Source organism: Ictidomys tridecemlineatus, chromosome 6 (genome assembly GCF_052094955.1).
Source record: "Ictidomys tridecemlineatus isolate mIctTri1 chromosome 6, mIctTri1.hap1, whole genome shotgun sequence".
NCBI classification, from domain to species: Eukaryota; Metazoa; Chordata; class Mammalia; order Rodentia; family Sciuridae; genus Ictidomys; species Ictidomys tridecemlineatus.
The window spans coordinates 199,691,086-199,704,410 of record NC_135482.1 but is presented as its reverse complement, the minus strand read 5'-3'; the positions used below and the strand labels follow the sequence as shown (position 1 = coordinate 199,704,410).

The 13,325-nt window shown below is 58.5% G+C and overlaps 1 protein-coding gene across 4 annotated transcripts in view; it reads right to left on the bottom strand.

The window, feature by feature from the left end:
• Nucleotides 1-301: 301 nt before the first annotated feature.
• Slc9d1 (solute carrier family 9 member D1) overlaps nucleotides 302-13,325 on the bottom strand; it is a 40,011-nt gene continuing 26,987 nt past the window's right edge. For 3 of the 4 annotated variants that reach the window (XM_040281751.2, XM_021729369.3, XM_021729382.3), the window contains 6 exons: nucleotides 12,675-12,795; nucleotides 8,633-8,828; nucleotides 5,491-5,641; nucleotides 2,481-2,560; nucleotides 1,427-1,576; nucleotides 302-786 (listed from right to left, as the gene is read on the bottom strand). In XM_040281751.2, coding sequence (XP_040137685.2) covers nucleotides 673-786; nucleotides 1,427-1,576; nucleotides 2,481-2,560; nucleotides 5,491-5,641; nucleotides 8,633-8,828; nucleotides 12,675-12,795 — 812 coding nt within the window. In that variant the 3' untranslated portion in view covers nucleotides 302-672. The remainder of the gene's footprint in view (nucleotides 787-1,426; nucleotides 1,577-2,480; nucleotides 2,561-5,490; nucleotides 5,642-8,632; nucleotides 8,829-12,674; nucleotides 12,796-13,325) is intronic. The other variant, XM_013360645.4, reaches the window with a different exon arrangement.

The following is a 13,325-nucleotide window of genomic DNA, read 5'->3' as shown; positions in this document are numbered from 1 at the left end:
AAAAAAATAAAAAGTGTTGGAGATATGGCTCAGTGGTTAAGTGCCCCTGAGTTCAACAAATTGGTACCCCCACCCCCAAAATATTTTTATTTATAAAATAAAACAGCAGGGTTGGGGGATATAGCTCAGTTGGTAGAGTGCTTGCCTTGCATGCACAAGGCCCTGGGTTCAATCCCCAGCACTATAAATAAATAAACAAACAAATAAATAAATAGCTGAGAGGCATACAGACATCTATAAAATATTCATCTCACCTAGGAAAAAAAAGGGTAAAAGTAAGCTTCCAGACTCACTGCCAGAATTAAGATTTCAGCACAGACAGGTTTAATAACAAGTAGTTGACTAACAGATTATAATTCTAAAGTTGCACAATAAAAATTTTCCTAATTTTTTTCTTTACAAAAAATAATTAACTGATGAATTAACAATAGAAATTAATAATAACTTCAGAAAAAAAGGCACATCGAGGCAAAACAGTGGAGGCACCCGTGAGCCAGTGCCTCAGTCCTACTGTGCACAAGTGCAAGACAGTCATGCCAGGAACATCCGCAACAGTAGGAGCCTGTGCCAACAGGCAGACAGGAGGACACTGCTCCTTGCTGACGGCACTCGGGCTGACACCAGCACACACCTCCTCCAAGTCGTCCCAGAGTTGCTCAACGCCCAGCGTGGTCAGAGACTGGACCGCCTCTCCGATCTGGGCACACATTTTGTAATGGCAGCTCTCCACAGCACAGGGGCCAGCAGAAGGCTGAGTGTGGTCACACTTAGTATAAGGAGGTACACCTGCAACACAGGTGAGCACAGCACATGTCACAGTGAGCTTTAGGGAGATCCCCACATGGGTGCAAGGCTGGGCAGAGTCACACCCAGCACGACAGGGACCTTACAAACCAAGCGCTCTCTCTCTTTTCAGGGCAGCTCAAGTAGAGCCACGGGTGAGGACATTGGACATGGGAAGAAAAACTCAAGGCATTGAGACTCTGCTTACGTGAGGGTGAGCCCCACGGGCCACCTGAGTCACACCAACTTGCCCAATGTCCCTGGGGCAGTTCCGTTTTTCTAGTACACTCTGAAGGAAGACTCCTGTGCTCCTCACACTCAGGGGATATCAGACCCCTGATTCTGACCTCATGGCAGCCTTCAGTGGGTCGAGTACAAGGCTTAGGCCTCTTGTGTGCTATTCCTGTGCATCCAGCAGCTCAGCCTCAAGGGCAGGATCCTGCTGCCCATTCCCAGACAGATCAGCAACGGTCAGAGGCAGCAGTTCAGGAAGTGCGACCTGGCGATTCACCTGAGACGCCACACGTGCTGGGGAGGAGTGACCCCGGAGATCCCCCAGCACAGACAGGAGTGTCTGAAAGAGACTGGCCCCCCCTGCACCAGGGACCTATGGGCTGACGCCTGAGGGACAGTAACCACTCACCTCCCGGGAGATGATGCCTGCTCTCCGCGCCCGGCTCCCCAGGACAAAGGAGAACTCGCTGACCTGGGCCAGCCCTGCAGAGATGATCCACTTCATGTACTGGCTGCTCTTCGGCAGGATGAGAGACAAGACCAGTGCTGCCAACACAAACTGCAAGAGCACAGCTCGTGTTACTAAGTCCAGTGAGATCTCAAACTCAGCTGGCATGGTGGCATGTCTATGACCCAGAGACTGGGGAGGCTAAGGCAGGAGGACTGCAGTCTCAAAGCCAGCCTCAGCAATGGTGAGGCCCTAAGCAACTTAGTGAGGCCCTGTCTCTAAAACCCAAAAAGGGCTGGGGATGGGGTTCAGTGGGTAAGTGCCTCTGGGTTCCATCCCCAGTAACAAAAAATAAAAAATTAAAACACAGAACCTAGATGGGAAGCATCAAAGTCTGCCACAGCCTCGAGTGGCCAAGCAGGGTGTACCAGAGGCTCTGTGGTCCCCAGACACAGCAACTACACAAACTGCCACAAGGCTAGGCAGCCCATGAAGGTGAAAGAGGAGGCTCAGGTTTACTAGCAGAAAATACACCTTTCCCCAAACCAAATCAACAGCATTTAAGGTTGAGTAGCGTCTAAGATGGAGATGCTCTGATTAAGAGAGAGGGGCACCTCTCTCAGTGAGCAGCCCAGCAGCCCAGTGAGGCTGCTCTGCCACCATCTGATTCTGCACCCAACTTTCACAGGATGTTATGAAATATTAACAAGTGACCTAGAGAACAGATGCGGGAAGCCTGGTCAACTCCTGGCATTCACTTCTGAGTGCGTCTGCCTCTGTCAGAAGGGGCCTGGGGTCCTGCAGACCCATCCCCAGCGAGACCACGTCAGCAGAGCCTCACAGGAACTCGGATGGGTGCTCCCCGTCTCACCCTCCAGCAACTCCCCCGTGTGAACCCCTCCATTTGGAGGCAGGCTACAGGTCACCCTGGGCCTGTCCCAGCTGGCCTCCCAGGGAGTGAAGTACACAGGCATGGACTCCCACAGGCGTGAAGTACAGCAAGAAGTGTCAGTACCTTCATGACCACCACCGACAGGGTGAGGAACACCAGCACCGTGAGCTCGTACACTACGAAGGTGGGGAACACATGCAGCCCTGTGGGAGACAGCACAGGTGAGCACAGGTGAGCCCAGGGATGCCTGGGCCCAGCCAGCCCTGGACCCTCCCCTTGCTCCAGCAGGAGAGAGCTACAACCTGAGTCCCCTAACCACACTGGACCGAGCCCTCTCCCTCTCCCAGAGAGAGGGAATAGGGTGACCACTGCCACTTCCTGCCACACGGAGGGTGGGGTCCCTGCACGGGCCTTCGCAGACCTGGGTGTGTGGCCCTGCCTCTGCAAGTGGGCAGCCGGACCCAGGCGGGCCACAGTCCTGTGTCTACGGCCAGCCCAAGTCGGGCTGCTCCTGCTCATCCCCTGAGGCCACAGGGAAGTCTTCCTGACACCTCCCTGCTCCCACTCCTGCGGAGGCTGCTGCCGTGCACTCCTGGGGACGGCCAGAGGACAGGCAGCTGCAGGGAGTGAACTCCAGCTCCACCTGCGGGCAGCCTCACCGTCCCCCAAGGGGAGCACTGAACCCAAGACCTCGGGAGGCAAGACCCACAACCCATCTGCGTCTCCTTGGAAGTGCATCATGAAGGTCTCCTCCCTCCTGAAACCCAGAGATGCCTCCCCCACCACTGGGCTGCACTCTGCCGACTGCACACCCAGGCCCTTCTCGAGGGTGCCCTTCCCAGGGCCTGTCCTCGGCCTGTCCCCGGGGCCTGTGTGCACCAGCTGCTCCTGCTGTCGGACCCGGATGGGTGCCGTGCTCTGCTTTCCCCCAGTGCCCCAGCTCTTCCCAGAGCCTCTCCACCCTCAGGATGCCTGGGCTCCTGCCTCTGGCTTGGTGAACAACCTGGCTCCTGCCTGGCTGCCGCAGGCTTCCCTGCAAGCCCCTGTCCGTGCAGGCCCAGCTGTTGTGGACGCTGTCCAGGAGGAAATACCTGCTGGTTGGCACCCTGCCCTGCATTCGGCTCACGACATCAGCATGGCAGCACTGGGGATCGCGAGAAATTGGAACCCTGCCACTGGGTGTCACATCACTCTCGACTGGCAGGAGGGCAAGCCAGCCAGGCCACAACTTCCCATCCAGTGTCACCGACTCTCATGACAAACACCAAACACCATGTGTGCCACAGGGGACCCGTGACTCCGCCCAGCCCTGGCCCTCCACTTCCTAACTACACCGCTCAGCCTCTCAGGCCCAGCGTCTTCCAGGTGGGCTTGTGGGGTGGGTGAATACCACCCTCAGGGTCACTGTGCCAGCACCCAGGCCTCAGACATCCAGGTGGGCCAGGGCCTTGGTGCTCAAGCCAGGTCCCCCCAGGAAGTGACAAGCAACCACGAGACACCTCTCCATCCCACCAAAACCCGCAGGGCCTGCTCCGGAACCCTCTTATGCCCAGGGAGGTGGGTCAGGCAGGGGATGAAGTTATTGCTGAAAATCTCCTAAGATTGAGCACCAAATGGTTGGCAGGAAGTGGCCGTGGCCGTGGAGCAGCAGGCCGGCAGCCCGTTCCACAGAGTTCGGGTGGCCAGTGCTTCCTGCCTCGTAGGCCATGCGGCCTGCACTGCCCCAGGCCCCAGACTGAACGGAGTCTCACCCTGCAGCTGGGGCCCTACCAGGGGTGTCTGGAGGTGAGGCCTGAGGACATAACCAGGTGACTGAGGGGGGTCACTCACTAGGCTGTGGCCTTGGAAGAGGAAGAGAGGCAGGGGAGCCTCATAGTAAACTTTCTGTCAAATAAAGCTTAGTTAACAGTTAAAAAAAAAAGAGAGAGGCTTAGATAAAGAAAGAGACCTCTTGGCTGGAGCAGCCCATCCAGGGGCTCTGTCGGGACAGCCCAAGCTGACCACCACAAGCACGGACGCCCCCTGAGTCCCAGTAAAGCTTCCCTCACAACGGGGGGAGGCCAGGCAGGGCGCGGCTCGGCCTGTCCATGGCCGGCCACCAGGCTCACCCTGTCCCTGGATGGACCCAGGCTCCAGAGCAGGAGCTCCACACCCACGGGCCCTCTTCCCAGTGCCTTCTGCAGCCTGGTCCATCTCCTCAGACCCTGCCCAGTGGAGGGTGAATGGCAGAGTCCACTCCACATGCGAGTGGGTGTCACAGGTGGGGCCTGAGTGCAGAAACACAGGTGGAGGGCCAAGGGAAAAGGACGATAGACCAACCGTCGGGCTCTCCATGGCCTCCCTGCTCGGGGCCCATCTCCCGGGAACCGAACAGCACCAGCTCACCAACCCCACTGGCCAAAGACCTCCCTCCCCTCTGGTGAAAGGTTGGGCTCCTGTGCTTCTCCCTGGGATGGAAGTGGCTGTGCCTGGTCCCTCACGTATCCACGTAAAGCTCCAGGTCAGTTCCCACATCTCCCTAGGGCAGCTGGATCTACGGACCCACACAGACTGCGCAAGTGTCTTGGACAATGATCACCACAGGGAGAGAGGCCAGGGACATGGCAGGGCTTCAGCAGCCCAGGCAGCCCTGTCAGTTGAGGCCACTTCTCCAAACCAGCCACTGGAGGTCCCAGAGCAACCCCCTGGACATGATTGGTTTAGTCTTAACAACTCACCTAGGGGATGGTTCCTGCGATTTTCAGGGTGCTGGGGTGGTGAGCACAAAGCTCACCCCTGCAGGCTGCGTGGGGACAGCAGGAGATGGCCTCCCAGACCTGTAACCACCACGGTACCTGCAGACAAGCAGATGTGCATGGGCACATCTTTCTGCCTGTCTCCCCCTTTCTTTTTGGTCTTAGTTGTAGATGGACACAATATGTTCATTGTACTTATTTTTATGTGGTGCTGAGGATGGAGCCCAGGGCCTTACGCATGCTAGACAAGCGCTCCACCTGAGCCCCAGCCAGCCTGTCGCCTCCCGCTTTCTACGTCCGATTTCCTTCAGGTTCTGGAGAGACTGCTCACACACCAACACTCGTGGAAGTATCCGCAAGTTCTTAGCAACAGTCACGACCAACAGCAGGTAGGTTACCTATCGAAGCGAAGAAAACGATGGCCAGGAAGTCACGGATGGGCTCCAGGTAGGCCATGACCTCTTCAGTGACCATGTGGCCTTGGGAAGAGACCAGAGCTCCGGCCAGGAAGCAGCCCAGCTCCATGGACACGTCCAGCAGCTCCGTGACCTAGGTGACAGAGAAGACAACGTCTGACGGGAACACAGCACATGCAGACACACCACCAGGTGCAAGGTGAGGATGGCACTGCACTCAGACACGGGCTTCCCGGAGCCTAACTAACACGGGTAGGGAAACTTCACGCAGGAGCCGTGGGACTTCTGGACAAAAGCATTTTCAACATTTACTTTTAGCATTTGTGATTGCATTTCCTTTACCTGAAACAATGAACAGCGGGACTGTGACACTAGCAGATGGATTCCTGTCACAAACCTCCAACCACAGGAGAAGACAGACACCACTAACAAGGGCCCTGAAGAAGAGTGCCCACAGAGCTCGGAAGGACGCAGCAGCAGGTCGCCAGAGCAGGGTGCACCTGGCTGCAAGACAGGAAGCTGGGACAGCCTTGGCGAGAGGCGCGGCGGGACTCCCGCATGGGAGCAGGCCCAGCAGATGCCCAAGCTCCAGGCACACACCTCCCCGCAGCCCGACGGCCTGGCATAGCACCAATCAGACGTGTCAGGGCTAGACTCCACACTGCCCCGTGTGATGACCACACAGAATCCTCCAGGCCCACAGCCACCAGACATGAGCACAGGAGACAGATCCAGGCATGGTAGGAGCAGAAACGTGCTCACCACACACGCACGCACAGCACACACAGCCACAAGGCACACACACAGCACACGAGCACTCCCACACACACACAGGCTCACACTCTCAAACACATGCCCACCACACAGCCGGATGCCCACAGCCACAATCCAGATGACGGTCACGGGCCGACACGCCTCATCCAGGGCAGGCGCATGGAGTCCCTGAGCAGCGCACACCCAGCACTGAGCTCTCAGAGGACCGTGGAGCTGGACGACACAGAGCCTCTCATGACCTGCTAAAGAAAACACTCGACAACTCACGCTGGAGTCCAGCTCATCTACCAGCAAACCCACCAACACGAGTGTGCACAGGTAGGGCACGGCTGCAGAGTGGCCAGGGCAGGCGTGAGGCACAGACACCTCCACACCACAGACGAGACAGGCTCACAGAGCACAGGCAGCCACACTGGGCCACATGCACGTCCCCACAGATGTGGAGGAAAATCACAACTGCAGAGAGAAACAACCCAAAGGCTTCAACAGGTGCCCACTCAGCTCTGCCATGCCTGAGCAGGTGCCTAGACAGCTCCCTGGCTCCCAGCTCCCGGGCACTCCAGCAGGTGCCCAGACATGCCAGCACCCCAGCAACTGTCTAAACGGCTCCCTGGTGCGCCAGCGGGTGCCCAAATGGCTCTCCAGCACCCCAGTGAGCGTCTGCATGGCTCCCTAATGCCCCAGCACGTGCCCGCACAGCTCCCCAGTGCCCCAGCAGGTGCCCAATGGCTCTCCAGTGCCCCAGCAGGTGCCCGATGGCTCTCCAGTGCCCCAGCACATGCCCACACGGCTCCCTGGCACCCCAGCAGGTGCCTACTCGGCTCATTGGTGCCCAGTGGGTGTGCAACATCAGCAGTCCTGAGGACAACGGAGATGCAGGTGTCAGGAGAGGACAAAACCAGAGAAACAATGCCACGTGGGTAGGGATGCGGGATGGCCAGCTCCACTGGGGGACGCTGGTAGCAGTCACATCTGCAGTGATGGTGTCAGTTGTGCTCTGGGACCGACCAGCAACTCCACCTCCAACCTGTGCTCATCCAGAAGAGAACCCTGCTGAACAGCACGCAGCTGGACTCACGCAGCCCCAGTGGCACAATCCCCGCCCCGCAGCAGAGTGGCCGTGCACTCACCTAGTGCAGCCCGCGGGAAGCTCCCCCAGGACCCCTGGGCTGCACCTCAACACTGGCGGCAGGAGCCCAGCAGGTGCTGTCCAGATAGGCAACAAAGGAAGAACGCCACCAAGGGCAAGGCAGGACGAGAACCCTGTGACCTGGGTGTGGGCACCGGGAGGCAGCATGGAGGAGCCCAGAGCAGACAGCCTGGCGACAGGCTGAGAGGACAGAGCCCTGGATGCACCAGGCAGTGGAAAGCAGCCAGTCACAGCCACCCGCGTGCTAGGCAGAGGCCCCGTGGCGTGTGCCACGAAGCCTCCAGCACAGAGCGGCACCGCGAGCAGCTGCCAGCACACACGCGCTCGGTCCCCTCCCGAATGACAGCACACAGCGCGCACAGCAAGTGAAGCCGGCTCCCACCTGTGACCCTGAAGCATGCTGTGCTCATGGGAGGCTCTGAGGACGAGGGCCGTGCCTCAGCAGCACCTGAGCCTGCAGCGCAGACCCCGGGCGCCCTCTGCCACTCCTGGGTGCCCTGACCCGCCCTCATGTCCAAACAGTCGCTGTCCGCCTGCTACTTACACACTCTGGGGCAGTCTGCAGCCCAGCTCTATACACATACCAGCAGCTGGTGGGCCAGACAGGGGCTCCTGGGAGCGGCCTGTCATTCACCCTGAAGGACATCAGGTCAGTTTTTGGCTACTCCAAGTGGAGCTGCTGTGGACACTCCTGCACCATTTCTAAGTGACTGGCCTTCTCTTCAGCAAGATGAACCCTGAGGCAGCAACTGGGTGACCTTGCCGGTGCGAGTGCTGCCTTGCTGTCCCGGGTAGACCCAGGAGCCCAAGGGAACCCTCCCACAACTCCCCTCAGAGTGAGGAGAAGCCTGGGCTGAAAGTGGCCTGCAGACCCTCCCCACTTGGGCCAGGAGATGAGACTGGCCTGCCTCATCATGCCACAAGGCTACTAGCTGCCCAGCTGCTCGGGCGCTGGCAGGGCTCAGGACAGCGGCCTGGCCAGACGTGCACAAGGCTTTTCGCAAGCTCAGAGGTGGCCAGCGCAGCATGCACTGACCACACCTGCCAGGAGTGAGCATGGAACAAGCAGGTTCAGGCCCAGCACCGTGAACCAGGTGCATTATAGACATTTTAATCGTCACTCAGATGAAACGGCCAAGACCCGACCACAGGCTTCCAGGGAGAGTCCGCGGGCCCCAAGGATGTGGCTGGGTGAGTTACCGTCAGCATTAGGAAGATGAAGGCAGACACGCCCAGGACGAGGACCTCCTTGTTCCCTTTGCTCTCCACGTGCAGCTTCCGGCAGAAGGGTCCTATGAGGTACGTCTTCAGGAGGAGACACAGCAGACAGACCGCAGCCAGGGAGAAGAGGGTCTGGCCAGCCAGGAGCAGCGTGCGCAGCACTCCCACGAGCACGCTGGAAGGGAAAGAGCACGTCACTGCACCCACGCCCAGGGGACGTCTGCATCTCTCCTCCTGTGGCACGTCACAGAATAAATGACCAAATCACACACACAACCAAGAACTAAAATGAACCTGCGACTTGTACGAATGTGCGTCAGATCCGAGTCAGACGTGGGCAGTCTGCAGTCAGCACTGGGACATTCGAGTCTCCCAGGTGTGAGGACGCCAGAGGGACCATGACCCTCCTCCCAGCAGTCAGCGCCCGGGCTCTCAGCAGGCGGCCCGTGACCCCCAGGAGAGCACGTGACCCCCAGGAGAGCACGGTGACCCCCAGGAGAGCACGGTGACCTCCAGCAGCACATCCCAGTGCCCAGTCATATCCTGAAGCTGACACCTAACACCTGGGTGCAGGACAGTGAGTCCTTACCCAGTGCTTCAGAGACTGTGGGGGCCTGTGGTCACTGACACTTAGCCCAGAGCTTCCACAGGAAGCCACCAAGGGACAGTGGCAGGGTTCAGACCTCACTGTTGCTAGTCAGGACAAACCTCCTCCAGGCCTGCTCAGAGAGGAGACCGTCCCATCACAAGAAAGGGCCTGTCCCTGCAGTCCAGCTTGCACCAGCACTGGACGCCAGGCTCAGACTGCTGCACAGTGACCTGGGAGACCAGAAAAGAGCTGGACTCGAAGCAGGAAAGACAACAGAGACCACTCTGTGAGCCCAGGGAGCCCACTCTGCAGCTGCCCCTCCACGGCTGCCCCAAGGGCTGCTCCACTGCCCCAGCTGAAGCTGCTGGGTGCCCTGCAGTCCTGACCAATCTTCCCCACCACCAGCCTGGCTGGGACCTGCCCTGGGCAATGCTCTGCATGCTCCAAGACCCTGTCCCGACCCATTGCTCTGCACAAGAACCAGCTCCCCGCACAGGAAGCCACCTCTTCACCAGCCTGCCTCCCCTCGGCCTGCCAGCCACACAGGGCCCCCAGGCGCAGGCCTATGCGCCAGGCCCCTCGCTGGATGCCGCCCCAGCCCTCCTCTCCCGCTGGACAGCTGAGTTCTCAGGCCTCCGTCACCGGCTGGCTCGTGTAGGTCTAAGGAGGGTGCTGCTCTCACAACATTGCCACCCCACCTCAGTCCTCTGCAGGACACTTGCCTGGGGTGGATGACCCCTGGTCATCCATTCACCCTCCCTCCAGACACGGGCACCTCCCTCCCTGAGCAGCATCTCTCTCCTTTCGCCCCCGCCCCAGGAAGTGGGCATAGCCCCGTCCCACCATCTGTCTGACCGAGGAGAAAGGGGTCGCACTGGGAAGCAGCAGAGCCAGCTGCAGTGCCCGGGTGGAGCACCAGCCACAGCTCTGCCACGTCCATCCACGGGACTCCGCTCAGGCCGCCTCCTGATGGCCACGAGCCACCCGTGAGCAGGAGGCCCAGGGCAGAGCCAGCCTGCGTGGGCCCAGCCTCTCCCAGGACACTCTGCTCAGAGCTGTGAGGACCGTGAGCTGCACACCAAGGGGAACAGGAGCACCGCTCCTTCCCTTCCCCCGAGGCACAGTGCTCTGGGAAGTGCCTCCCTCTGCCGGGCCGGGCGAGTGCTCCCTCATGCAGGCGCCCCCCAGTCCCACCCCAACACTGGGCGCTACTGCCAAATGGCATCCCCACCCTCTTTATTCTGCGATGCTGGGATGGACCTGGGGCACTCCACGGCTGTTCTACTCATGTTGAGACCGGGTCTCCCCAGGCCCGGACGGCCTCCCCAGGAGCTGCGAGCAGGGTGCCACCTCATGCTCTGGCTGCAGGCTGCAGGAAGGAAGTGCTGTCACAACTGCTGCCATCGAGCCCTCATACCTCGTCCCACTCTCCTGTTAGGCACAGGAGATCTTGATGCCTAGACACACAACCCCTTCTTCCATGAGCGTGTTCACGACCTTTCCCCGTTCTAGTTATGGGAAATTCTTTTTGTTTTTTTTAAGATCATCTTTTTTAATATTGATTTTTGAGTTTTAGGTGGACACAATATCTTCATCTTTAGGTGGTGCTGAGGATCAAACCCAGCACCTCACTGTGCAAGGTGAGCGCTCTACCACTGAGCCACAACCCAGCCCAGGGGAAGCTCTATTCTGAGTTCTGTTCTTTGTGAAATGTTTGGCCAGGGAGAGAGATGATCCTTTCCTTTAGGAAAGATCAAGATTAATTCTGAATAAAACTTCATAAGCAAAGTCTCTATCATTATAACTAATTTTATTTCTTTGATTTATTTTACTGTAAAATTTCCATGGTTATTAAAACTGGAAGAGAGATTTTCCTAAAGAAAAGTTTATATGGTAGACCAGAATATTACCCTAGGTTTTCCTCTTCTACTAGTGGAATCACAATGGATCAAACCAGAAGTCAGTCACAGACAACAGGAAATCAAACACTCTCAACATCCCATGAACCAAGGGGGAAACCCGAAGGAAATCTTAAAAATTCACTGATTGAATGAAAATAAGAATATGACCCATCAACACAAGTACGATGCAGCCCCACAGTGCTGAGAAGGAGTCCTAACTATCTGCAGAGCCAAACAACCCAAAGCCAACAGAAAGGAGTAACAGGTCAAGCAGGCTGTGGCTGAAGGCCTGCAGCAGGGAGGACTCCAAGCTGACCTGTGAAGGTGACCCAGGGGACCCGCACATTCCTCAGGGCTGCAGTGCCCCTCAGTGACAGCAGGGGACACCCTGCAGCAGCTGGGCAGACTGTCTGGAGAAGTCCTCCCAGTGGAGGCCGGGTGTGGGCAGACGAATGAACACTGGTTCTGTACAACGTTTTCCAGAAGACACAAGAGGGAGGGACATTTCCCACATCGTTTTATGAACCTCATATGACGCTCCACGCTGAGACCACAGAGGGTGCAGCACAGGAACTCCCCCGTCTCTGACTCAGATCCCCAAGGCCTCGGGACACCAACCAAGTGTTCACACAAAGAAAAAGCTAAGACACATCATGACCAAGTGGGTGACTTCCAAGACGGTTCAACTCTTGAAAAGGAAGTCACACCACCACACCAGGGGGCCAAGGAGAGGCCTCTGACAGAGCCCCACGCCACTCACGACGCTCTTGGGAAACCTGTCGGCCTGGAGAAAGGGCTTCTACAGCCCACGCCAGCTCCACCCGGCGGCCAAACGGCTGGCTGCCCGGAGGCCGGGAACACGGAGGCCAGGTCCCAGGCCGCAGTCAGAGCACAGAGGCAGAGAGGCGGGGGGCAAGCCTGCGGCAGGTCCCACAACTCAAACTGGCTCCCCGCAGAGGGAGGCCCGCTGTGACCAGGCCCAACGAGGCACAGCTGCTCAGACACATGAATGGCAGCACACTGGTCAAGGCCAGGCAGTGTGTGTCCACCCTGGGCAATGCCCTTGCCTCAGTGGCTCCCCTCCCTCCAACTGGACTTTCTCTGCTGGTGCTCCTGCTGTGAATCCATGCACAGCACACCGTGCAGCCTCCTGGCCTAGCTCACCCCAGGTGGCCTCTCTCCAGGTGAGCCAGGAAACGCAGTCAGGTAGGGAGGGCTCCACTGGGGGTGATGGTGACAACCGAGGCCACACGTCACGTGTGCACATGCGTGTTGCTCACCGTGTGCCCCCACGACCCTGAGGTAGGGACCCCACACTGCCACCGTGAGCCAGGGACCCAGCGGAGGACAGTGAGGAAACACTGCTCACGTCCCACAGCCAAGGAGCGACGGAGTCACTGCAGCCTGCGCGGGCCAGTCTGAACGACAGCTCAAACGCTACAGTGGGAAAGGCGGTGGAAGCAATCGCAAAAACAAACGCTGGAGCCAGAAAAGCAAAGTGTGCACGGACGTTTCCCTGGAGGACATTTACCTGGAGGACGGGGCTGCTCCCGCCTGTATGAGCGCCGGCATGACAGCCATGAACAGCCCCAGCTGCACGTCCTGCATCACCAGCATGCCCAGCAGAAGGGCGCTGTAGTCACCGTCACCTGCTGGAGAAAAAGGCACTCCAACACTGGCCGCGGCGGCACGCAGCCCCGTCGGCAGGCGGCCCCGTCGGCACACTTCCACAGCACTCCAAACTGGTTTGTCTGTTGGTGGATACCAAGGCTCGAACTCAGGGCCCTTTACCCCTGAGCCTATCCCCAGCCCTTTTGAGTTCTCATTTTGTGACAGGGGCTTGCTCAGTCGCTTGGGCCCGAGTTGTGGAGGCTGTCCTGAACCTTCGATCCGCCGGCCTCCGCCTCCTAAGCAGCTGGGATGACAGGTGTGCACCACCAGGGCCAGCTTTGGGCCAGCTCTGATCATCAAGAACAGGGGTTCCTGGAGGCCCCGCTCACCAGGCAGACCTGCACTCCAGCTACCCCGGGTGGCGGCTGGAGAGCACTGGCGCCCGGAGCTCCAGGCCAGCCTGGGTCCCAGAGGGAGGCACTGACTCCAAAAACGAGATTTTAATATTTACAACACTTCAGTACTTGATTTCCAAGAGATGTGGTGTCCTGTTTTTTTTTTTCTTTTCTTC